The 27,566-nt window shown below is 43.0% G+C and overlaps 1 protein-coding gene across 26 annotated transcripts in view; it reads left to right on the forward strand.

Annotated features, from left to right (window-relative positions):
• Positions 1–27,566, forward strand: part of MAMLD1 (mastermind like domain containing 1) — a 131,402-nt gene that overhangs the window by 18,481 nt on the left and 85,355 nt on the right. For 8 of the 26 annotated variants that reach the window (XM_083595560.1, XM_083595572.1, XM_083595584.1 and 5 more), the window contains one exon: positions 20,751–20,825. The exons of 11 other annotated variants lie outside the window; for them this stretch is intronic. In XM_083595560.1, the coding sequence (XP_083451686.1) occupies positions 20,751–20,825 (75 nt within the window). The remainder of the gene's footprint in view (positions 1–20,750; positions 20,826–27,566) is intronic. 7 more of the 26 variants (XM_083595579.1, XM_083595575.1, XM_083595563.1 and 4 more) reach the window with 1 other exon arrangement.

Genomic DNA, 27,566 nt, shown 5'->3' on the forward strand with positions numbered 1-27,566 from the left:
AAGCATGCACTTTTTGGAAATCATGTCCTCCCTTAAAGAGGGCACGTGTTGCAGTGAGACCTGGAAACTGATCCCCTGTGTTGTGGGTGGGTAAGATTGGTCAGCCACAACACCCGAATAGTAGGTCCCTCGATGCTGGGTTTAATCTGGCCAATGGGGTGCAGTCCAAATGGATCGAGGGACCTATATATGCCCATGCACGTGACCCAGAGCTTCCTCTTTCGGTGCGTGCATTTGGAACACCCGCCCACCTCTCCCTACTTTTAGGGCATTTTGCGCTTGACCTTGCTATGCCGTTGTGTGTCGTTGGGACGGGAACGGCAGGAATTTTCCCCACTTGGCTGATTGGCTGTTGCCATTTGGGTTTCGCCTGCCGCATAGCAAATTGTCACAACTTGTAAGGTTGCGGATAGGCTCTGGTTCAGGTGATAGGGATGGGGGAATGGTCTCGCCATCCTTATGTGAAGCATATTCCGTTAAAGGAATCCAGGGACTCAAATGGTTTGGTCAACCCCTGAGAGGGGGTTGTGCCCGTGCCTGAGTCCAGGGGGACACCTGGGTGGTGGAGATAGTCCGTTCCTGATTTTTCACTTATCCAGGTGTTCACCCTTGGCTGACCTATGCTGGAACCCTGGGTCAGCACTACCTGCATGGCAGGGAGCTAGTCGAACCAGAGCCTATGCAACCACTCACTTTCTGTCATCAATAAAGTTGTGGCCTAAATTCTGCTAAAAACCAAAACTAAAATTTGAATCAAGTGTGAATTTATATAGGGGGGGGAGTTTCTGGGTCTGAACATGCAAACATTGCAACAAATCCCGTATACTTCAGGAAAGGAGGTACTGTACATTACTATATAGTGGAACCTCGGTTGTCGAACATAATCCATTCCGGAAGACCGTTTGACTTCCGAAACGTTCTACAACCAAGGCGCAATTGCTGGTCGGCAAAATCCATTGAAAAAAATGGAGAAATGTACCTCGGAAGCTGTCCGACTTCCAAGGCACGTTCGAAAATGGAAGCATTCACTTCCAGGTTGTCGGCGTTCAACTGCATTACAATTTGTAAAAAGACAGCTGTGTGATTGTATTGCCTATTTTAAACTGACCACCAGTGGCTCTCTGGGAATCTTTCCCCACCCTAATGTATGTCACACCCCCAGTGTTAGAAATTAGCCAGGCACCAGGCGCATTTTGTACGTGGCTTCTGACCACTTTTGACTAAGTGAAGATGACTTGGTGCCAAGATGGCGCTTGGCATCTCCACCATTGGGAGGTGCATGCCTGTGGATCCTTGGATCTGGACTGTTTTCACACACTAGTACCCCATCCTGCAGAATTCTATCAGTTATAGTTCATCTGCACAATTGGAATGAATTTCTGGAACCAAAATGCTTTTTCTTACAGCATGTATAAAATGTAGTAAAAAGAGGTTGGAATAGGCCAATATATATGTGGACTGTCCCTGGATCAAGTGACTTTTCTTCTTTAAGTTCTCAAACTTCTTAACTTAGTACAAGGTTGCCACCTGAACTAGCCAGATGTTTAACTGATAATCAATCACAGTCAGTCCCATCATTTGAAAAATAATACTTTGGAGCCGTCTTGCCCCAAAATGGCAACTAGACATTCCGTAATCTTAGTTTAAAGAGTCATTTGGCACCTAGCTTATATACTGTATCTGAGTTTCTGACGCTGCCCACCACTGATGTGTAATCTGTGATGTGTAATCCAAGCTGTCGTTGGAGGATGCTTGTCTACCATCACTCCTCTGCTCTTTGAGAATCCTTGATGGACTGCAGCCCAACGACAAAGTTTTCTCTTTATGTGAGTAAATAATTCCAGGATGTTTCTGTTGCAATAACAGGGGCCATTCACATTCAAGAAGTTACTGTGTTTTCCTCTGTGGAACTCAGAAACCAGAGAGATCAACCCTGTTAAATGTGTTTACATGATCATTATATTCCAGGTTGAACCAAAGGTGCCTGATCTTGGCAAAGGCAAGTCTGCCTGTCTGACGCTTTCCACTCATCTCAGCCTCTGATTCATCCCTTAAACATATACACAGATTAGAGGTTGAATTGAGTTCAAGCATCGTTAACTCAGGATAACTGATTGTGTAAATGGGTCCCTGGTGGCAGGAAGTGTTTATGCAACTTACATAGCTAAGTGGGCTACATTAGAATTTGGAGTGAGTGGAAGGGCAATGCTAATTTACATATTTAGTTACATTTAATTGTTATTCCTGTACTGCTACCCAAACTCCAAACTCCACATTAGATGTGTCCTACTGTTTCAGTAGTGGGGGAGAGAAGGCAAGCAAAATGCGAGGGAGATAGAGAAAGATACAGGAAATTGAATGCAGATTTCCAAAAAATAGCAATGAGAGACAAGAAGGCCTACTTAAACGAGCAATGCAAAGAAATAGAGCAAAACAACAGAATGGGAAGAACCAGAGATCTGTTCAAGAAAATTGGAGATATGAAAGGAACATTTCGTTCAAAGATTGCCATAATAAAGGACAAAAGTGGTAAGGACCTAACAGAAGCAGAAGACATCAAGAAGAGATGGCAAGAATACACAGAGGAATTATACCAGAAAGATATGAATGTATCGTACACCCCAGGTAGTGGGGTTGCTGAGCTTGAGCCAGACATCCTGGAGAGTGAAGTCAAATGGGCCTTAGAAAGCACTGCTAATAACAAGGCCAGTGGAAGTGATGATATTCCAGCTGAACTATTTAAAATTTTAAACGATGATGCTGTTAAGGTGCTACACTCAATATGCCAGCAAGTTTGGAAAACTCAGCAGTGGCCAGAGGATTGGAGAAGATCAGTCTACATCCCAATCCCAAAGAAGGGCAGTGCCAAAGAATGCTCCAACTACCGCACAATTGCACTCATTTCACACGCTAGCAAGGTTATGCTTAAAATTCTACAAGGAAGGCTCAAGCAGTATATGGACCGAGAACTCCCAGAAGTGCAAGCTGGATTTAGAAGAGGCAGAGGAACCAGAGACCAAATTGCAAACATGCGCTGGATTATGGAGAAAGCTAGAGAGTTCCAGAAAGACATCTACTTCTGCTTCATTGACTATGCAAAAGCCTTTGACTGTGTCAACCACAGCAAACTATGGCAAGTTCTTAAAGAAATGGGAGTGCCTGATCACCTCATCTGTCTCCTGAGAAATCTCTATGTGGGACAAGAAGCTACAGTTAGAACTGGATATGGAACAACTGATTGGTTCAAAATTGGGAAAGGAGTACGACAAGGCTGTATATTGTCTCCCTGGTTATTTAACTTATATGCAGAATTCATCATGCGAAAGGCTGGGCTGGATGAATCCCTAGCCGGAATTAAGATTGCTGGAAGAAATATCAACAACCTCAGATATGCAGATGACACAACCTTGATGGCAGAAAGTGAGGAGGAATTAAAGAACCTTTTATTGAGGGTGAAAGAGGAGAGCGCAAAATATGTCTGAAGCTCAACATCAAAAAACGAAGATCATGGCCACTGGTCCCATCACCTCCTGGCAAATAGAAGGGGAAGAAATGGAGGCAGTGAGAGATTTTACTTTTATGGGCTCCATGATCACTGCAGATGGTGACAGCAGCCACGAAATTAAGAGACGCCTGCTTCTTGGGAGGAAAGCAATGACCAACCTAGACAGCATCTTAAAAAGTAGAGACATCACCTTGCCAACAAAGGTCCGTATAGTTAAAGCTATGGTTTTCCCAGTAGTGATGTATGGAAGTGAGAGCTGGACCATAAAGAAGGCTGATCTCCGAAGAATTGATGCTTTTGAATTATGGTGTTGGAGAAGACTCTTGAGAGTCCCATGGACTGCAAGAATATCAAACCTCTCCATTCTGAAGGAAATCAGCCCTGAATGCTCACTGGAAGGACAGATCGTGAAACTGAGGCTCCAATACTTTGGCCACCTCATGAGAAGAGAAGGCTCCCTGGAAAAGACCCTGATGTTGGGAAAGATGGAGGGCACAAGGAGAAGGGGACGACAGAGGACGAGATGGTTGGATAGTGTCTTCGAAGCTACAAACATGAGTCTGAACAAACTGCGGGAGGCAGTGGAAGACAGGAGTGCCTGGCGTGCTCTGGTCCATGGGGTCACAAAGAGTCGGACACGACTAAACGACTAAACAACAACAACAACAACAACAACTATTTCAGAATTAAAAAGAAAAAAGAAAACAAAGGGGGGGGGAAGAATTCTATAAACTTCATGCCCCCATCCTCAGAATTGTGCAATCTTGTTGAAAAACATTGATGGGCTGTAACTCCAGAGCTATAACAAAATAGATGATAGAATTGTAGAGTTTGAAGGGACGCTGGGGATCATCTAGTTCAGGGGTCCCCAAGCTAAGGCCCGAGAGACTCGTTTATCCAGCCCGTGGCGACCCCTGCTGCCTGCTGCTGCCGCCCGCTATTACTGACACTGTGCTGCGCGGCTGCCCACTTCTGGGTCGGAGCACCGGAAATAGCTTGTGTGCATGCACAAGCGTTATTTGCGCATGCGCAAGCGTTATTTCTGGTGCACATCTGGGTCGGAGGAGGCCCATGCACATATGCACAAGCTATTTCTGGTGCTTCTCCGACCCGGAAGTGTGCCAGAAATAGCGTGTGTGGTTTTCCCATATGAGGATTGAACCTGCAACCCAGAGCACCACTCTCTAACCAACTGAGCTATAATTCTCAAACTGAGCTCTATATTTTCTGTAATTTCACCCCCAAACCATTCTGGTTTCCAATTGCTTTCCACAGCACATCTTATCCAGGAACACACTGATTTTAAAAAAGAAAACAAAACCTGGGATTTCTTTTTGGGAAGACTTCTTTTTAATGACTCGTAGCGCTCCCCTAAAATATCTTGGGATGGCTGCATGTCATTTGTAAGCATCCAGCGTAAAGCTGCATCAGAGGCTCATGTCAGCCCAAGTTGTTGATTCTGAGCTGATTACAGTGCCTCTCATAATTGCACTGCACTGTAACTTAGCATTATTTTTTTTAGGAGGTCTAGATGTGGCTGTTGGGCTTTTGAAGCCTTTCCCCAATTGCTTACATCTCCACTCTTTTGTGTGAAGATTGACAAAGTGCATTACAGCTGCAAATGGTCTTTGTGCCTAATTCTGCAAGACTGGCGAGCTCCCGTGCACTGCTTTGTGAAGAGGTCCTGGATTTACTAAGCCGCTTGTCTGTCAGGGATTAATTTAACCTCTAATTACTACATTTTCTTCACAGTTTGCTACACATGAGCATGTTATAACAAAAACACAATGAGGGATGTGGTCTTACTTAGCTGTGGCTCTGGAATTAATTTAGAGGGTATAAAGTCAAACCCAACATACTTGGTGCTACAATATTTGTGCTGATTAAAGAATATAATCTTAATTTTCTAATGATTCCAGCAGCAGTAGAGCAAATAGCAGTAGTCTTTTTCTTTTTTTGGCTTGATGGAAAAGCAGCTCAGCAAAGGCTCATTCTGCCTCAATCTGGTTAGGGATCGCTATGTAAACCTATTGCTACACTTGGTTTTATTGTTCTTTCTTATATGGCTGGTTCTTCTTTCTGTACAAGAGATTATATCTTATGTTCAAAGCTAAACATTTTAGATATGTTTCTAAACCGTTGCAGCCACACTGATAAGGCGGAAGTCTCTTCACCTTTGGGGACTGATCTTGAGACTTTTTTTTAAAAAAAAAAAGGGAAGGAAGTTTTAGTTTTTAATGAATCGCGCTGCATGTTTTATTTGCTGATCTTTTTAGCTTTTCTGCCTTTTCGTCAGGTTCTGAGAGTGAAGGGCTTTGGAGAAAACATGTGAGATATATAGATAGATAGATGATAGATAGATAGATAGATAGATAGATATAGATAGATATGAAAAAATATATTCTTAGCTATGTTTTGAAAATCTAAAATTTGCTTTTAACGATTCACATCCTGCTTTCCTCCATCAATGAAGAAGCTAAAGTGATGTGCAGAAATGAGCCTGGGTTACGATATCAAATCGCGACACTAAATGCAAGTGGAAAGAATACAAAAAACTTAGAAGGTGCAAAAGCAGAGTCAGCAGTACCAATAACCACTCCTGGAAGTTCACAGAGCTTCTCGCTGTCATCTCCTTAACCCATTTTGAACAGATACATAATTTTTAATAGCATTGCATAGAGAGTATATATAGCACGTCAGTCATTCAGTGGTAGGGAATATGCCTTACATGTCAAATATCTCTGGTTTAATCCTTAGTTAAGAACATAAGAAGACTCTGCTGATTCTGGCCAGTAGCCCATCTCATCTAGCATCTTGCTCTCATGGTGGCCAGCTAGCTGCCTATGAGAAGCACACAAAAGCAGGACATGAGCAACAACCTACTTCCCAAGTGTGATTCCCAGCAACTGGCCATGGAACACAGTTATAGCAGAAAGTAAGAGGAATGGAGTGTCTCTACCTACCTTTGACTCTGCCCCACTCACTGCCAGGGTGAGGCCTACAGATTTTTGTCTGAGAAAAGGTTGATGACCCCTGCTGAAGATGGGTCTCTGGTGTCCATGGCCTGGTTTGTACACCACATACCCGTCAACTGGCCCGGAAAAACTGGGACATCCTGGTTTCCCCCAGGAAGAGCACAGAGGCCATTTTGGGTGCCTTGCTCTTAGACAATTTTGGGCCAAGATCTTGCCCTGAAAAGAAGCATTGGGGGTGTCCCACAATCTCTTGCAGTGCCCCAAAATGTGTGTTTTTGGGCACCATGCCTGTAAAAAGCGCCTTTTATTTCTGTTGTCAAAGGTCAAAGGCAGGGGTCAGCAAACTTTTTCAGCAGGGGGCCTGTCCACTGTCCCTCAGACCTTGTGGGGGGCCGGACTATGTTGGGGGGGGGGAATGAACAAATTCCTATGCTCCACAAATAACCCAGAGATGCGTTTTAAATAAAAGGACACATTTTACTCATGTAATAACATGCTGATTCCCAGACTGTCCATTGGCCGGATTGAGGGATCTGGCCACTGGGCCTTAGTTTGCCTACCCATGGTCAAAGGGATTGTCTATAAAGGTGGACAACCTTTCTTGTTTTTCTGTCAAGGGTTATATTTCCTCGGAGGAAATTTGGCAGAGTGGTGTAAACTGCCAGTGGTGAACAGAGCCAGAGCTGAAGATGATCTGAGATAGTGGCAAAAGTGATCTGAATTAAGTAACCTGGAATAAGGACCCTCCCCCCACCTTCAATTTTCACCATGGCTACTTCAGATTGGCATCCACCAGTCTAATCAAGAAGGAAGGAACAAACTGATGGGATGGAAGAATGGGGTGGCTTTAGGAGGTGTCAGAGACTTCATAAAATTAGGTTGTCTGCAGGTTGCCCACCTGTTATATAAAGAGAAGTAGCCAATCCTAATTCATGTTAATATATGGACGTTCCTCTGTTTGTCAGCCTGGAATAAAATGATTTTGTGGGCATTCAGTGGATCTGCATTATGGGAACACCTCTCTCTCTTTTTGGCAGAGGAATCCTCTACTGTTACTAGAGGGGGGGGGGGAGGCTAGCGAATGAACACATTTCCAGGCCTGCATCTTAATGACTGACCTTCAGGGTTAAATTTTCCACAGGTGACCAAGCTAAGTGGGCTCCAGTTCCGTATCATTCCACTCAACCCCTAAAAGCAATCTTCCAATACGGTTAGATAATTGTTTCCAAATAGCTATCAGGTACTCATCTGGTACAGTCAGCAGAAGGATACAGAACTGATAGCGGATTTAATTCAATTTTGTTCTTTCCAGCTGCTTCTGCTTTTGTTAGAGTGCTCTGAACAGTTTCCTCATATGAAAGCAATTGCTGCATTCTTTTAGTTTTTTAGAAACCAAGTAGATTAAGTGATCCTGGTTTTTATTCTTATTTTTTTTACTTACTAGACTTTCTCCAGCTTGCTCCTTTAGGATTGCTTGTGTTTTCTTAACTTACCCTTAACTTATCCCTTTTCATTTTTCAAAATCACAAGGGCTACAAAAACAGCTCCGTTCAATGCAGCCATCAGAAACACAGGCCAAAGGGGTTGATCTTTGGCTGCCCAGTGATGACTCATTGGGATGGAATTTCTGTTCCTCCCTTGTCAAAGAGTGCAACTTACTCCAAAAGGAGCAAGTATCTGTTTTTGATGCTGCTGCTTTTAAATGCTTTGCATTGCTGATTTAAAGCCACAGGCTTCTGTCATGAGACCTTGTTCTACACGAGGAGACAGTTGCAAAGTTCCTTTTATGTGTTCAGCCAAAATGAATTTAAAAGATAAACATATTATCCATGCTAAAGTAGTCAGGGCACCTGAGTCTTCTCCTAAGTGGGCTCTGCTGAGTCAAATGGGATTGGCGCCTATGCCAGAGCCAGGCTGCCCATCAGTGGTGTGCAGTGAAATTTTCCATAGGGGAACAGTTAGGGTCAGAGGCACCAGCTTACAAAGGCTTCCTGGGCTTTGGGACGGAGGCACAAGGCCTCAGACCCCTTTTAGAGACTATGGGGGCATTTTTAAAAATCCAGTGTTTCCTAGTGAGCATTTATGATTGCTTGGGGTGGGTGGGTGTTCAACCACTTAGCTAATAGAGTTGCATTTTCCCTAGGAAATAATCCAGTCTTAATGTATCAAAGTATATGGTAGAGCTGCTTTTCAGTTATACAGAAGTCTTGTGTCAGCATTCCCAGCTTTTTTGCTTACCTGCCTGTCTGCAAAGCTCCGCTGACAAGAAGTGACTTGCCGGTGTTGCTCGAAATTCCAGGCATTGTTTCTTGAAAACGAAATGCCACCCAAGGCACAGGTTCGGAAGTTGCATGCTTCCGTGTGCCATTGCGTCATGAGTAGCTTCTCTGTCATCCTCATGGTGTTCATTCCTCGCATTGGTTTGCCATGCATCCTCCACCCATGCATATTTGCTCAGCAAATGAGGTTAATTAAGTGTATGTTTCATCACAGAACTATGAGAGTGCTCTTCATGATGCACAAACCTGTCGCTTTCTGAACTATCCTGTAGCAGCATTTAACATTATTTATTCATTGCATTTATTTCTCCCCTTTTTCTCCAAAGATTTCAGTGTGGCATACAGTGTTCTCCCACAATAACCCTGTGAGGTAGTGTTACAGGCCCAGGTTGGGATGGAAGTGGACTGTGAACTTTAAACAACAGCCTTGTAGTGTATGCCAATTTGATCCAAGTTTGACACACACACAACTCACAGATCTTTCTTTGAAAAAGGGAGCGCAAAGATCCCAGGATAAACAGCCAGACGACAAGAAAAGGGGGGGGGGGAAGGTTCAAAGCTTTTTTCTTTTGCTAACCAAATGTTATAGCCAGAGGGTTCTCTTGCTAATGAAGAGTAACCGTGGAAATGAGGGATAGAAATGGGAGTGAAGGAATTATTCTGGCTAGACAGACTAAAACTTAATTCGTACACACAAAGAACCAGTATTCTCACATATACACATACCAAGGTAATTAAGGCAAGAGTGCTCTGTGCTGTGTTAAAGTATAGTTTAAAAATTGCTACTATGGCCTACTGAGCATTTTCCTGCACTGTGTTATATGAAATTGAGTGATAACCAATTCTGGAAAGCAGCTTGTCAATATGTTTTAGAATATTATTATTTTCCAGAACTGAGCTCTGCTTTGACTTTGAATGAGTGTCAGCTAAGGGATTGCCTCTTCTGGATAGAATCCCAAAGGAACCTTCAACTAATTAGAAACACTGAATTTTCCTCTGGGTATCCACTCATGAGAACAGAGCATTTTAGAGCTGGTTATCTGACCAAACTCTCACCAGTTTCCTTAAGAAAGGCCTTTATTGAGCTGTATTTCCAGTGATGCCCACCACAGTCTTGGATGGCCAAACACAGATGGACTCTGTATTTGTGGTCAACCCCAGGTGGAAGACATCACTCATTATCCGTTAGCCTGCAGTTTATATAGAGACCCAAGAGATTCTGAAACCTTTGTTCACGCAAGCAAATACTTACACCCTGGCAGAAATGGTTCAGTTTCTTATGAGTGAGAATAATAGCTTTGTAATACAGAGTGGCTCTCTATGTACTGACTGCAGAAAAAAACCAGGAAAAAGGAGTTAGATAAAATTGCTATAAATAGTTGTGATGATTCGGAGATTTAATCTGAAAACAAGCTGGATTTGAGTTTGTTGGTATCTCTGGTAACTTCTTGCTCTTACATCGTGGATGTTGGCTTATGTTATGTTCTGCATTGTTTTATTAATACTATCGTATAAATAAATTTATGAAACTGAAACATACCAAGGATCTGGGCTAGGGATCCTATAACGAAGCAAAAATAAGAGGGAAATGTAAATGCTGCAGACAAGTGTCTCCTTGGGTTTTACTGATTTAGGTATTGTAATCCTTTTTTGTGAATTGTAATCCTTTTCCCAGTTGGCCTCCTCAGTTAACACTAGGTCTTCTTCACAATTGCCTTCACCATCCTAATTGGCTTCTCCAAATTGGTCCTGAGAGAGAACTGCTCACCTGTCTCGGTAGGTAAAAGTTATTTCCAATAGAATCCATAATGCCAGTTGGCTTGTGAAAGCAGCACTCTTCTCTACCAAGGTCCAGGTTTGAATTGTCTCAATATTGTTATTTTGCATGCATGGAAGCATCCGCCATTTGTGTAGGGCCAAAGGTTAAAGTAGCAAAAGTCCAGATTGACTATGGATGTGAACTGTGATGCAAGCCATCTTGCTTACTTCTTAGCCCTCTGAAAGCAAAACACATTCACACACAAAGACGCACACAAACGTAATTTTCATTCCCTGCTTGCCATGCAATCGCTAAGGCTTGATCTATTTCTTATTGAGGTACATATATTCTGTTCTGAAAGGCTCACAACTTAAGTTTTCAACCCAGCTAGGTTAAAACAGCTTTACTTAACTGTTAAAAGGATAGAATAGTATAAATATGTTTGATACACATTTTAAAAGCATTGTATATGAATATATCATAAGCATATATCAATGAAACGGTTGGCTGGCATCCCATCTGTCCCAAGAGACAATAGAATACGTCTCCAAGGGTCAAGTCAAACTGCTGCATTAGCAGCCCCAAAGCAACCTCCCTGGGGCACAAGTCTGGGCAGCATGTATGGAGGTCCTTGGCTACCCAGGTGACAAAGGCCTCCTCTTGGGCTCACTGGTGTGGTCCAAGGAAAAGCAGATCAATACGTTTGGCACCACCTTGCCTGCAGGAGTTACTGGAAGGCGGCACCATCCAGCCATCTTAGGGACTCCACTATGTATTTCTGTAGAGTTTACTCCTTAGCCATCTCCTCTCCCAAAGGTATCCCACAAGGCAGCGTAGTTTCTTCCTTCTCCTGGATGGGCAACCTTCCCAGAGTGACAAGCCCCATCTGCCCCTCACTTCCCTCTACAGCATGTGCAGAAACCTCCTTCTTGCCCGTTGGACCCACCACAGTCTTGTCTGCTCAATCCACCAGAGCCTGTCTTCAAATGCAGGGAAATCCCTAACTCACTCAGGGTTTGAGACCCATCGACTGACCTCTTAGTAACTTAATAGATTGCCAAATACACAGCTTGACCCTAGTGCTTCTGCGCATTAGGTTTGCCAACTTGTTATTATTATTATTATTTTTTAAAAAAAGGTTTAGAAGTATAAATAGGAAATAATAGGAATGGAAAACCCAAAACCCCACCCTCAAAATAGCACTCTTAAGTAATGTGCTGTCTTAGCTTAAATGTCAAATGCTACATGACACAGCCTAAAATGTAACTCCATTGATTTTATTTGGGGCATTTGCTCCCCGCTCTCTAAGATTTAATAGGCTTTGTTGAAGTCAGGCAGACCAAAGTATGTGAGGCAACTTCTTAGAAAAGTCTAAAAAGTGATCCAGAGTGATATCATATTCCTGCTTGGGGCAACGCCAGTTGCAAGTCATTGTTTGAATAAGTCCATTTTAATGTGCATTGAAATCCAAAAAGGAAAATCTGGCGAATACAGCCCAGTCTAGTTGTATATGGAACATGTAAGGACAGCACAGTCTGGAGACCTCAATATTCTGACCTAATGCAGTTTTGGCCTGCAATGAGAACTGTTCTTTGTACTTTCAAAATGGCTTAAAATCTTCCAAACCAACATTTAAATAATCACATGTGTGGGGCTAATGATGCATCATCTAAGGTGACTTTTTCCACACAAACGAGGCAGCTGAAATGAAGGCTCATTGCTCTGTGAAAAGACCATGAGCTCTGAGTAATAATACTGAAAATAAATAAGAATATGTTCAGAATATGTCTGCAGTTCCCCTGTTCTTTGATTCCAGTGATGTGGCTTATGCATCTGGCTCTGACCGGTAGCTCATTTGGGCAAAAGATTCCTGCATTGCAGGAGGTAGTACGACATGGCCCTTGTGCTTCCTTTCATGTTGATAACAATGTGAACTCTATATGCTCAGACCCCACATTTTCACTAACTTTAGTGCTGTGTAAGCAGGGATTCTCTACCACGGATCCAAGTGGCTGGATAGCTCAGTTGGTGAGAGTGTGGTGCTGACAACACCAAGGCAGCCGATTCGATCCCCATATGGGACTGCTGAATATTCCTTCATTGCAGGGGGTTGGACTAGATGATCCTCAGGGTCCCTTACAACTCCACAATTCTACGATTCTATGACCAATCTTCCAAAAATAAGATAAACTCAAAGAGTTGTGATGTAGCAAGGGGCATCACAGGTTTTATGGATTCCTGATGTTCCGCAATAAGGGATCATCCTTGACAATATGGGGATGTACGTTTAAAATGATAGCTTTCTGGTCTTTCTTGTTTCTTGTTAAGATCTGGCATTTAAGTGTGCAGCCGGACAAGCCATGACTCTATTTCCTTTCCTGTTTTCTTTATTCCTGTATTGGCTTGTTTGCTGGAACATCCTGTTGCCCCAAATGCTAACTTCCTTTTGGTTGCAAAAAAAGATGTTTGGGTTTAGCTTGAAGCAAAAAGAGAAGAAAGAGGCTGCATGAGAACTTTTTGTTTTCGATCAGAAGTGAGTCTTGGTCAACAATCTCAGAAGGTAGATCAAGTTTACTTTCAGCTGAGAGTTGTACGTCCTTCTTACATCAGTCATTAAAGTTAAGTGTTTCGACATTTCATGAAAGGAGGCAAGAGGAATATGAACTTTAGGATTAACTGATGAGACAACTTACTCTATACATGACTGCCACAGAAATGCCCCGCCTTTTCCACTTCCCTCCAGGCTGTCTAAAGCCTTTCAACTGTAATGGAGCAATTTGATTACTTTGTAGTGTTAAACTAAGAGGATAAATCTTGCTGCCTAGGGAGTGAGGAACCAGCCAAACAATCAGAACACAAACAAGCTAATGAATGGCCAGCATTTCTGCATAGAGTCCAGCAGGAACACAGTTCCTGGGATAGTCTGCTAGCAGCTATGCTTATTGGCCTCATTTATTTTATTTTTTTGCTATGACCACTTTTATCATTCTTTGTAAATGGAGAGACTGTGTCAGCTTACAATGGATCATTATTGTACTCTGCTTTAGGGTGGGGAGGAGACTGAGGTGCAGAGGTTATTCTGGCCTGTTGCAGTTTAGAAACTTCCTAGCTGATCTCGCTTGACTAGAGCATAGGAATGGTGTTCAGCCTGGCATTATCTCCTATGCATCCACATGCTCACAGTTCCCAATGCAGGAGCAAATCTTAAACACTTTATAATAGGGGTTAAGGGAGACTTGAAAGATTAAACTGTTGATTTCTTCTTCTTTTTACTTTGCACTTCCTGGCTTTAAACATCTACTATGAGCTCCTTATTATGCCTGTTCTATTCCCCGCCCCCCGCTCCCTTCATACTACCTAGATATACAACATTTCAATTAATCTCCATAGAGACCAGCTGAAGTCAAAATTAGGCCATTTAAAATTGTTTCTGAGACTCATGTGCCTAAACCCACTGTTGGACAAAATTAATTTGAAAGCGCTGTGAGGCTGGAAATAGTTCCAAGTGGCAACAAAGGACCATGTTAGAAATGGCTATACAGTATAAACCTACATCGCTTGCCTGAATAGAGAAGGTTTTGTGACAGTATGGGGTTTTCTGATACTGTGTGTGCTGCTTGCCAGAGGTTTTGGGCAAGGCAGTGGCTTTAATTTTTTAGAGAAGCCAGTAAAAAGGTAGCAGTGCAAATAGCCGTGTTAAAAAAATAGCCGCCCTGAATGAGCCGACTTGAAACTTGATTTATAATAGAAATTGTATGCAGCATTGGTACTCCCCCCCCCATATGCTTTATGTGCATTATATTTTTGTAGCCCTTAACAACATATGTGTGTAGCAAATCAGGATTATTTCCTCACCATCATATTGCAGATAGGAGGAAGTCAGCCTGGACAGCTCAGTTGCTTAGTGTGTAGTGCTGATAACACCAAGGTTGCAGGTTTGATGGGGGTTTGGCTAGATAATCCTTAGGTTGCCTTTCATCCAACTCTGCAATCCTATGATTCTGTGACTGGGGGTGGGAAAATGAGTTGCCTACAGCCATCTTAATAGTTAAGGGCAGGTTCAAGTAGGGACGTGAGGATTTGTAGCCTAGGCCTTTCCACCGCCCCCCAGTTGTGCTACACCAACTCGTCTTATCACCGCCTTATCAGGGTATTTGCAGATGAATCATGAAAACTGTACATGGGAACTACGCAGTGGCGTAGGGAGCCCCAGTGACACCGCTCTATAGGGCAGGGCACCCAGAGGCAAGACATCCCAGGAGTGGGGGGCCCCGCCAGAACTGCATCCCTCCCTGGTGCCCTCCACCTGTAGGAAGCTGAGGGGGGCACGGCATGCGTGCCCGCTGCCCACAAAAGCAGTGTGGGGCAAAGCTCTGCGTCCCTCCCAGGTGCCCCCTGCAGTGTATCACTTACTGGGTTGACTACCTGATCTGTACTTGCAGTTCATTATATTTAGCACTGGGTCCTGTTAAGTCTCAAAGGCCTTTGGCTATCTTGGCTACCCTGCTTTGGCTACCTTGCTATCTTTGAAGGTATGGGACTTGATTCCTGGTTGAAAGAAATGCCTTGGTTGTCCTACCCACTTGTTTTAAAACAACTGTACAGTGGAACCTCGGGTTACAGACGCTTCAGGTTACAGATGCTTCAGGTTACAGACTCCACAAACCCAGAAATAGTACCTCGGGTTAAGAACTTTGCTTCAGGATGAGAACAGAAATCGCATGGTGGTGGCGCGGTGGCAGCAGAAGGTCCCATTAGCTAAAGTGGTACCTCAGGTTAAGAACAGTTTCAGGTTAAGAACGGACCTCCGGAACGAATTAAGTTCTTAACCCTAGGTACCACTGTACAGGTTGCGGGTTTGTTTTGTGGTACCAATTCAAGATGCTCATGTTTGTGTTTAAAGCCATAAATGCCTCAGGCCCCAAATAACCAAAAGTCTACCTCCTTCTGTACAGACCCTCCCAGGTACTTAGACTGGCAAAGAAAACCTTTTAGGAGCTTCCACAACCATCATATGCTAGGGCAGTGGTAGCCCTTAAGAGGGCATTCTCGTGGCAGCCCCTAAGTTGTGGAACTTGCTCAACACACTGGAGTTGCTACCATTATTATCTTTAGTGATACCCTACCACGAGCAGAGGGTTTGACTCCATAGTGAGCTGATTGTATAAACACAATCTACACTTATTTTCTGTATGTTAATTCCTTGCCGACGAAGTTGTTATCATTCCGGTTACACAGCGCAGCCCAGATCTTGCATGGTTGTGTAGAACCTTGAGTTCCTACCTACTGAGAAACCTGGTAGAATCCTACAAAATCAAAACCCATTATCTGATAATCTCGTTTGTTTGATTTGGTTGTTAGAACTGGTTTCCAAATTGCTTTTCTCCCTTTTGTTACGTGCTATTGTTCAGTTTCCGCTTGTAGCATTGTGCCGCAGATATTTAAAAAAATTGCTAGAGTATGCTGCTCTAAAAACAGCTTTTAAATGCTTTTCAAGGAGGACAGTAGATAATAGGAATAAAAGAATAGCTATGTAATGGCATTATTAATAGGGAAATAATTTAGGGGCGATTAAGGAAGAACAATTTTTTATTGTATGGAGAGGATCCAGAAGAATGGACTGATTACCTTCTGCTCTAGGCTCATCTAGCAATCAATTTTCCTTTCTAGTGTTCAGTTGCTTGCTAATTGCATCGATTTTATCAAATATGTGTACAAATCAATTCTGTATTTTAGTACTGTTAAAAGCTTCCTTTTTCCCTAGCAGGCACAGGTGATTTGATCATACTAATCATATTCATTGTCTTTCTCTAAGATGTTAATTGTTACTATAGCCTGCCCTTGTTTCTTTGCAACCATCAAGGCATGTGTGTTAATATGGCTTCTGTCCAGTTCCCATTTAAACATTTGTCGATTGCTCCCAGTATGTGGGATGGGTCTAGACAACCAGTTGAAAACTGGAGTTGCTTGATGTTGTTGTTGATGATGATGATGATGAATACCAAGCACTAACAGCAAAGAGAGAATTTGTATATTGCATGCAGTAATTGGCTAGAAAGGCCCAGTATTCAGAACCCTGCCCTGGAGAAAGTTCATAAATATATGCTCCAACCCACATGCACATGCTGCTGCTGAGACAAAGTGAGTTCAGAATGTGGGGGGAATCTCACATGGGACTGCTCTTCTACATCATAGAATCATAGAGTTGTAGAGCTGGAAGGGACCACAAGAATAATCTAGTCCAACCCCTTGCAATGCAGGAATCTTTTGCCCAACATGGGGCTTGAACCCATGTCCATGAGATTAAGAGTCTTATGCTCTACCGACTGAGCTACCAAGCTGGATTTCAGAAGTGCATTGCTTGTGGCCATCTCCCATACTAGGGAGAAGAGTTACAGACTGTGTACACACCACTCATTTAAAGCATCCTCAAAAAGAATCTTATGAACTGTAATTTACACCTCATAGGGCTACAACCCTCAACGAACCACAGTTCCCAGGATTTAGGGTGTTCGTGTGCTTTAGATATATGGTTTGTACACAGCCTTTTTTAGCCTATCACCTAGACCACCAAGATCTCCATAAGCAGGGATTTATTTATTTTTTACCAAGAGGGGGCACCTGCAAGTGGGATTTCCCACCTACCATTCTGAAGATCAATTCTAAGATCAAGCAAGCATGCAGGAGCAGCCAAGGTGCACCCATTGTTAGAAACTCACATATGCTAGGTGCCAAATGGCTCCTTAAACCAAGGTTATAGTCGCCAAAATGGAATGTCTAGTTGCCATTTTGGGATCTGATGGCTCGAAAATCGAATTTTTCAATATTACTTTTTTGGTTCCTGACATTTGTTTTGATTGTGTAGGTAATATATAATGGATAGAATTCGACGGTATGTGAAAATAGTCAAGATCCAAAGTTCCCCAGGCATGTACCTCCAGGTGGTAGAGATGTCAGGTACCATCCAGGCACCCAGGCCTGGGTGCAAGTGGCCGATAGCCAGATGCAAAATGCGTCTGGCAAATTCCAGATGCTGTGCACCACGTTCTGATGTGCATTAGCAACTGGGGTGGCAGGAAAGGGTTGCAGGAGACTGGCAAATTTGACCTGCCTCCATCCCACTCCAACCTGCAGCTCCAGATCCTGACTTTGAACCACAGCCAGATGTTCTAAGCAAATTGAGACAGAAGTCCTGCCCTGCCAGTCAAGTTTTCTCTTACTTTGATCAGCTGAGAGAACTGTACTTATTATAAAGGTGAACCCCCACCCCGCCACCCCGAAGGAACTATGGCTTTGACAATATAAGTTTAGATAGCTGTATTTCCGCAGTTCTAAATTCAGTTTGGAACATGCATCATATTTATATGATGTATCATATATTTATATGATGTATGTAGATAATAATCTCCCTTTCTTCAAGTCCCTCCTCAAGCCTACCTTTTCCATGGAGTATGGAAAATATCCATCCCCAGCTGCAAGGGAATTAAAGGATATATAGCAGCATTTTCTCCATTCTTCATGTCTTCATTTCTTTTTCCTCTCCCATCCTCCCTCTTATTTTCTCCCCATTGTCAGAGGTTAGACTGTAATCCTTGGGGCCCTCTCTCTCTTCTGTCTTACGCCATAAGGTGCTATGTTTATCAATGCCACTGTATAAATAACTCCCCCCGTATAACTGAATATATGTGAACTAGGATTGCAAAAACATTTTAAAAGAAAAAAACAAGTGAAATTTATATGGCCAATCTTTCCAGTTTCAAAGAACTCTACGGACTATACATTTAAAACCAAGTCACTGCCTAAGACCTTTCTGTATTGCAGAAAACGTACAGAGTGTAAAGCAAAAAGAAAGAAAGAAAACAACCTTATCCATTTGTGTTTGTTTATGCCCATGGCAGTTTAAATTGTTCCTGTCAAACATACCTCTTTTCTAAGATATACGTTCTTTAAGTAGAAGCTACCCAGTTCTGCACAGGGGAACAATCTCTGGGCTGTTCTATATAAGTAAACCCAAGAAACAGATTTACAAAATTGACACCGGCTCTTTTGTTTCTTTCTGTTGGCTTTGTTTTGTTTTTGGTTTGTGAACCAGGCTGCCAAGGAGAGTTTTCTGTAGTTTGAACTTCTAATGGTAGGTTCACAAAGCAATTTCATTTTCCTCCAAATGAAAATTCGCTGGATTTTATGACATTATGACACTTGCTCTTGTCAAAGCAACCCTGGAGGTAGATTTTTAAAAATTCTCCTTTTACATCTGGAGACATCAAATGCAGTGATAGTAAGGAAGTAAACGTTTGATTGAGATACATCCTTAATTCATGCACGTGGGCTTGCCAAGGTTTGCAGTCTTATGGCTAACAAAGCCCATTGAGGTCTTAAGTAGAAATCCTGTACTATCTTATGTGGATTGAATTATACCTTTCAGATGAGAAATTTTAAGCTTTTTTTTTTTTTTGCTTAAAAAATGCTTTATTTGTAAGCAGTTCACAGCCATTGGTTTTAGAATGGTGTACTCAAAAGATCTGTGCAGCTGGAACATGGCACAAATCCCTAGTCTTTGTGTGTAATTTGACTTTGCTGTGAGCTATGTGTTGGAGGATCACAGCAATGGATAGGGAAAGCCCTAGTGTATATGCCAGCAATAATCTCAGCACATGCCACTCACAGGCAAGAGGATGTCCCCAGTCTAATTAATTCCAGTATTCAGTACCAAATCTAATCCAAAATAACACCAATAATTTGGCAAGGAATCTCCCAGCATGGACAAAATCGTCTCCAAGCAGCAAGCATGCCCAACCATACCTGAATTAATCACAGATTCTTATGCTGTTTGAGGGAAAGATAACCCTGCTCCCTTTCAGCTGAGTAAGGGCACCTTGCTAAGAAGCTATGAATAATCAAAGCAAGAAGTTTCCCTTTTGCTTTTATTTAGAGCTTCCGGTTTTAACCACTTTGTGTAGGGGGCACAAGAACTTCACTTAAAAGAGGAAGGCCTCTTATGCCACATTTGTTAATGAAATCAAGTCAGGATATCCCAAGAATTTCTCCACCTATGTCATTGTCATGAAATGTCACGTGGGTATAACCCTCAACCCCCTCTAAAAAAAGGCTGCTTCTTGGCTCTCTGCTCCGTGACAACACTGTCCTTGCTGCAGACCGCGAGAGCTGTTTTCTTGATTTCCTCTGCTGTATGTTTCTGTACAGTGGTACCTCAGGTTAAGAACTTAATTCGTTCCGGAGGTCTGTTCTTTAACTTGAAACTGTTCTTAGCCTGAAGCACCACTTTAGCTAATGGGGCCTCCCGCTGCTGCCGCATGATTTCTGTTCTCATCCTGAAGCAAAGTTCTTAACCCGAGGTACTATTTCTGGGTTAGCAGGGTCTGTAACCTGAAGCGTCTGTAACCTGAGATACCACTGTACTGACATTTCAAACAGCAAAACAGCTCCTAAATCTTGCATATCAGCATGTTGTAATCTTTAAACCTTTATTTATAAATAAATATTAAATTGCAGCTGTGGTGCTAGCTTTCTGGAGTGAGTGCAGTAGGATTGATCCATGCTGAATTTCACAAATTAATCAAGGTTACTGAAGGCACTGCAATTCTATGTGTGCACAGTGGTCTCCAGGACATAATTGCTATGTCCTCAAAATTAGCCTTTTAATAAATACATGTGTAAGATGTGTCTGCAGTGGTGCACTAACAGATCTGGTAACAATGATGAGTTTTTGCCACACACCATGATTTGTCATACTAGTCTGGTACTCATTCTTAAGGCAATACAATGTTCCCATGAAAGATAAATTGATGCACATTTATAATTTTCTGGCATAATGGATGGGTGGATAGTCCCAAACTTTGGGTGCAGGTCATTGCTGGCATGGGATGATGGGATCTGCTATATTCAAATCCACTGCAAGTTATACAAAAATGGGGAGTTGTGAGGAGGGGAGGTTACTACTACAGTGGTACCTCCGGTTACGAACGGGATCCGTTCTGGAGGCCCAGCCGTATTCCAAAAACTTTGTAACCAGAGGTGCCTTTCTATGCACGCGGTGAAACCCAGAAGTATACACTTCTGGGGGTGCCGCGTTCGCAACCCGAGGTTTGCATTACCCGAAGGTAACGTAACCTGAGAGTCCACTGTATAGTAAAAACTTCTCTTTTTTGTGCTGCATTTCATACCTCAGACAAATCCTATACAAACCTACTCAGATCTTGCATTCATTTCAGCAGAACTTGTTCCCATCTTTATGGCATCCGTCTTGGGAGACAATGGAGGAGTGTACCTTTGAGGGAGAACTGCTGGTGAGTTACCTTGCCTGTTATGGGTATAGAGACTGAAATGGGAGAGATATGTTTTGTTGCAGCCGGGGCAGAAGAAGACACCTGGTTGCTCTGCTGCAGATGTACCACGCCACTTCTTCTCTCTGCATTCCTCCTATCTAAATGTGTATTTAAACATTAGACAAGTGGCATGGCGGTTATTTTTCTTTGGGTTTATCCCATGGTACTTGTGGGATCATTAAAGTCTTGCAACTACATAGCCTTTCTCCAGGAAGTGGTACCCTTCTTTTGCAGCAGAACAGTGAAACTATAAACATTGCACTCGTGCCAATGGACGAGCCTGTGGGAAAGTGGTACAGGCACTACAGGTACAGTAAATCCATTATTTACTAAAGGGCATTTTAGGGGCTGGTGATGGGGGTTGTCCTCTACATATGGTAGGGTTGCCATATTTCAAAAAGTGAAAATCCAGACACAAAAGTTGTTGGGCTTGTTTTGTTTTGGCCAAAGTTGTTGAGCGTTCTTTTTTGAAGAATCTGAAAATTAAGTTTTAAAGCTATTTTTAAAGGAAATTCACCAAACAGTCAACACTTACGATATGGGCTGCCATTCGCCCAGATTTCCACAGACATTGTAACTGGTATCTGAAAATTCTGCCCAGATGCTATTTTTGGCAGACAAATGCCAGATACGTCCAGGAAATTCTGGGTGTATGGCAGCCCTATATGCTCTGTAAAAACCAATGTGCAGGGCAGATTACAGGATGCACAGTGTAGTTCGTGCTGGATGTGAGCCCTCTCTTCATGCTGGAACAGAGTACAATGATACCTCTGGTTACGAACTTAATTTGTTATGGAGGTCAGTTCTTAACCTGAAACCTGAGGTACCGCTTTAGCAAATGGGGCCTCGCGCTGCCACCATGTGATTTCTGTTCCCATCCTGAGGTAAAGTTCTTAATCCGAGGTACAGCTTCTGGGTTAGCAGAGTCTGTAACCCAAAGTGTTTGTAACCCGAGGTGTTTGTAACCAGAGGTACCATTGTATCTTAACTGTAGGAGATGGCCAAACTTAGACAAATGGTTAGTTTTTGCATGTAGCAGGGGTTTGTTTAGGGGTTTTTGCTTGAGTCAGTGTGGTCAAGCAATATGTAGATTAGGACAGCTTCAGGTCCCAGACCAGACGCTTGTGCTAGGCATCTCAAATACAAAACAGCCTGAAACAGCAGGCAAGAATTCTACCATGGAACCACCAACGGCCTTAATAAAAGGCCTAAATGTAAACTTCATTTTAAAGGAAAAGAAAAGATAAACAGTTGCCTACCACCCTGATCTGTGTTGAGCAATCCTAGGGGAAAATATTGTTGTGTACTTGTACAATTATGCCCAAGTACAGTACAGTACAAGTACAAGTACAGCCCAAACACAGTGCGAACAAATTCCTTTTACCTTGGCTGATGCCTATCTGCAAGTCACACTTTCTAACCTGAAGGATCCGCCTCCATTCTGCAATATGTGCAAGGCAGCTGGTGTTCAGATACTCTCTGCTTTATTTTAATTCTGCGTGCTTTCAATTCTGAGCCTGGAGAGCCTAAGCTTAAGCACATATTTGAGCTGGCATTCCATGGATTTTAAACAGAAACTGAGCACACACCTTTCTGAAAGGCATAAGCAGTATTATTTTCTCTTTCCAAGGCTGCTAAGCCAGAGTTAGCCAATGTGGAGCCCTCCAGATGTTGGACCTCCCACCAACCCCAGACAGTGTTCAGGAACGATGGGAGTTTTAGTCCAGGAACATCTGAAGGTGTTGGCTGCCCCTGTGCCAAGCTATTTTTAAGGTTATTCTTGTTTTACATACATCTGTGCATAGACAGTCACTTCAAAACTGGGTTGAGACTGTCCCTTAATGTCTGAGCTAGGGCAAAGCAGAACTACAAAGCTTGGCTTGTGGGCTGCCCTGAGAACAGGCTTATTCTGTTTATTTTAAGTAGGCTAAATATCCATAGAATTTGCTATGCCCCTTTCCCCCTCCCAGATATCAGGGCTCTGCAGTCTCTGGGAAGTGCAGCTCCGCCCCCCGCCCTTCCTGCTTTGCATAATTTCACACACTTCAAGTCCATCTTTTGTATTAGGATTCCCAAACAACTAGATAAGCTATTGGGGCGGGGTGGAGAGAGAGAGAGAAAGAGAGAGAAGAAAGACAGGGGGTGTTACAACACAGAGAAGATAAATGTACCGGCTGCGCTAGAGGCTGTCCTCAGGCTGTTTGTTATGTGTCTCAAACACTGTCGCTACATTACACACTTCCTCGATCTCTGTATTACCCTACAAGCTTGTTGAACGGGATCCTCTGTTGCAGATTCTAGCTTACTCTGACCTACTTCTTTCCTGTGTCCCAGCAAGCTGTCAGGAACTATCAGAGCACTGGGAGCTGAAACAAACACTCACCGAGGGCGAAAGCAAGCTAGTCTCGAGCGAATGTAATTAGCTGCGTTCTAACTGGTTTGTTTGCTTTATAAATCACATCGTTTTTATTTCTCCAGATTTGGAGTAATTGTGTTATTGCGGCGGGGTGTTGTTTTCAAAACCACCTCCCCCAAAACCCTGTAACTAAAATTTAAAATATAATAATGAACAGCTCTGTTTAAAATTCAGGAATGGTTAATTGGTGATATACAACAGATAAACCACACTAGAACTTACTTCGTCAGAGGAAAATAAATTAACCCAAGATTTATTTATGCACTGCAAAGGCAGTGGCTCATTACTTAAAGCCCTGACATCCTTCATTTTCTTTTCTTTTTGGGCTGAAGAATTCATTAGGGTTATGATTCACAGCTTCCAAGGTAATCCAGTATTGCATGACAGCAAAACAAAAAAAATATTGAGGACCATACAACCCCCTTGCTGACCTCCAGTTCTGTTTTTTCTCATTGTTTGCTATTGCAAAGCCTTAAGATGCCACCTAATGGTTGACAATCTACTATTCTAATAACACGTGGCTTACAATATGGCATCTTTCAATATATTCTACCCAGTCTACAAAGGATGCCAGGGTGGAAGTGAAACTGTCTGACCCAGAAACGCTTGCCTATTGTTCTAAGTATAAAGTTCAATTTCTGTGATAACTCATTGCGGGAAGAGGGAGACTCTCTGCCACATGTTGGCTTTCATATGTTCAATGGCCGTAACCTAACTATCAAACTGGTTCTGTAACTGAGCTTTGATCAGATTTTAGGCCAAGTTTCCACTGGCATTCAGTCTCTTAGAATAAAGGGTACAGGTGCTTGGGTAATAAATACCTTCTTGTTCAGCCAACTGCTGTTGGTGAAAGTTTATGGACTGAAGTAGTTATGTGTATATTTTATTTACCGAGTGATAATAATAATATATAATAATAATAATTTATTATTTGTACCCCGCCCATCTGGCTGGATTTCCCCAGCCACTCTGGGCAGCTTCCAACAAAGATGAAAAATACACTAAAATGTCACATATTAAAAACTTCCCTGAACAGGGCTGCCTTCAGATGTCTTCTGAATGTCAGGTAGTTGTTTATCGCTTTGACATCTGATGGGAGGGCGTTCCACAGGGCGGGCGCCACTACCGAGAAGGCCCTCTGCCTGGTTCCCTGTAACTTGGCCTCTCGCAGTGAGGGAACCGCCAGAAGGCCCTCGGAGCTGGACCTCAGTGTCCGGGCAGAACGATGGGGGAGGAGACGCTCCTTCAGATATACTGGACTGAGGCCGTTTAGGGCTTTAAAGGTCAGCACCAACACTTTGAATTGTGCTCGGAAACGTACTGGGAGCCAATGTAGGTCTTTCAAGACCAGTGTTATATGATGCTCACTCTAGCTCCACGAATGGTTTGATACAGGTGTAATGCCAAAACCCACTGTTTAGTGTTACGTGCCTGAGCCTTATGCGTGAGCACACTTCTTTCCTTTTGTCAAATACACCATTCTTTTCCTAGTTTGAGGCAAGCCATGGTTTGCTGTTGCATCCAATCCAGCCAACTACATTCTGTGCTTGCCCTACAAACCACAGTTCAAAAGCAGCCATGGTCTGCCTCAAGCCAGGAAAGGAAGAGAATTGCCATGGGTGAAGGGAGGAAGAAGGAGCACACTATGAAGTTTTGTTCCCAATAGTTGTGCTTAACCATAGTTTGGCATTTCCTCTAACCATGCCTCTGTCTCTTTTTAGGGTTCTAGACCTTGTGATGATATGTACATAGCTTGGGGGCAGTTCTGGATCCTTTACTGTTGCTTGAGGCTCCGGAGGCTTCAGTGGTACACAGTGCTTCTATCAGCTTTGCCTGGTGGTCCAGCTACGCCCCCATCTGGACAGGGATGGCCTAACATCTGTAGTATCTGCTCTGACAACCTCTAGGTTAGATTACTGCAATGTTTTATACATGGGGCTGTTCCTGAAGACAGTTCAGAAACTTCAGCTGCTGCAGAATTTGGCAGCCTGGCAACTCACAGTGGGGAGGGGGGGAGAGAGACAAGACAGTTTGATCGTATGCATTGGCCTGACTTTTCCAGGCCCAATTCAAAGTGCTGGTTTTGACCTAGGGAGCCTTAATTGGCTCAGGATGGGAATACTTAAATAACCTACCCAGACCCTGCAGTCATCCTCTGAGGCTCTTCTTCGTGTCGTGTGCCTCCTTTGTGAGAGGTTCAGAGGATGGCAGCATGAGAATGGGCCTTTTTTGCAGTGGCTCCCTGTTTGTGAAATGCTCTCCCCAGGGAGGTTTGCCTGGCACCTTCATTATACAACTTTAGGCTAGGGCTGAGTGATAATCTGGTTTTCAACACTGTGATATATCACCAACTAAACATTGTGATATACTGATATATCACGATGCTTGAAGTAAGGACACAGCTATGCAGAAGCATTGTCTGGCTTCACAGTTTTTCCTATATTGCAATTTTTGCGTAGCACGCATACCCCAATATCACGATATGGACATCAAACCAGTTTTGGGCGATATATCAATATATTGCCTAGCCTTACTTTAGGCACTAGATGAAAGTGTTCCCCCTCAACCTGGGTCTTTGGCTGATTAACATCCTATAGCCTTGTAAATGTGTTTGTGGGAGGGCGTGGAGGGAAAATAATAATAATAATAATAATAATAATAATAATAATAATAATAATAATAATTTATTATTTATATCCTGCCCATCTGGCTGAGTTTCCCCAGCCAATCTGGGCGGCTCCCAATCAAGTGTTAAAAACAAAACAGCATTAAATATTAATATTAAATCTTTTAAAGAGAAGATAGCTGCTTATTTCCTTCACATCTGAAGGGAGGGCGTTCCACAGGGCGGGCACCACTACCGAGAAGGCCCTCTGTCTGCTTCCCTGTAACCTCACTTCTCGCAATGAGGGAACCGCCAGAAGACCCGCAGCGCTGCATCTCAGTGTCTGGGCAGAATGATGGGGGTGGAGACATTGTCCTCCCCCTTCTTGTTATTGTTTTTATTTTGTATTTTGTGTTTTTATGTTCTGAACTGTCCTGAGATCTACAGATGAAGGGCACTGTACAAATTAATTGATTAAATAAATGAATGCTTGGCAATGTGCAGGATTCCACCCCCATCCCACCTCCCACAGCCTGCCCTGGCATGGATGTGTAGGATATAAATTTCTACAACAAGCAAATGGCATCTGACACCTTGGAATTTAAGGGCCAAATTAGACATGAACAGCTACCTATTTTGCTTTCGTGAACTAATTACAGAGGCGTGGGAGCCTGATTCTCTCTGTGAAAGCGGGGGGTGGGGGTGGGAAGAGGAGGCTTATATTACCCTCCCCCCCATCTCACATGGCTAGGAGCCCGTGGCTAGTTTGGTCCTTGGGCCAAAAACTTTTTCTGTCCCTCCTCTTGCTGTCAGCTTTTGCAAAATGCTGTGGAGTGGGTATACAGTATGCAGTTCATCATAGATCTATCTCGGGTACCTTCGTCACAGAATTGTAGAGTTGGAAGGGACCATGAGAGTCATCTAGTCTGTCTCCTGCTGCAATGCAGGAACCTTTCACCCAATGTGGAGCTAGAACCCTTGGCCCTGAGATTAAAGATTATCATGCTCTCTACCAACTGAGCTATCCCACTTCATTCGGCTTGCAGAGCATGGGCTACCCCTGGCACCATTATGGCAGCAGAATATTCCCAGCCCGATTTTATAATAGAATTTGCCTGGTTCTGTTTTGTTAACCTCTGTTTCCTCACAGGACACAGAGGTGGAATATTCACGGTTGCTCTCCTCGTTTAACTTAATCGGTCACCTCCTACCCACTACTGACATATCTAGGGAGCCAATGAAGTGTGTTTAATTGCACATGTGTGGACTCTGCAATTTGGTGGACAGATGGTGGCTGAAAGGTCCTCCCTCAAATACTTCTCTGTGTGTTAGAATATATTTGATACCACAAGAGGTCATGTTAGCCTAATGTGAGCAGTTTTGCCATTTCTAAATTTAAGTGGAAGGGTGTTTTTTCTCCCCCCCCCTTTTTTTGCTTCTAGTTCAAATGATTTTAATTGGATGCTTTCATATTTGAGGGACATCAATTTTGTATCCCCTTCTGTTTGTAATAAGAGCTGAGAGGAGGCCTTGCTGCTTGATAAATGGGTTAATTTTATTCACCAAGCAGGTAATGGTAATCCGTATTAATAGGTGCAAATAGGCTCTTGATACCCAAAGGGGGGGGGCATCTAATTAACATATTATTGTTGGTTTCAGCTCTCTGCATATTTGTGAGCAG

This window comes from Podarcis filfolensis, assembly GCF_964270895.1.
Source record: "Podarcis filfolensis genome assembly, chromosome: Z".
Lineage (NCBI taxonomy): Eukaryota > Metazoa > Chordata > Lepidosauria > Squamata > Lacertidae > Podarcis > Podarcis filfolensis.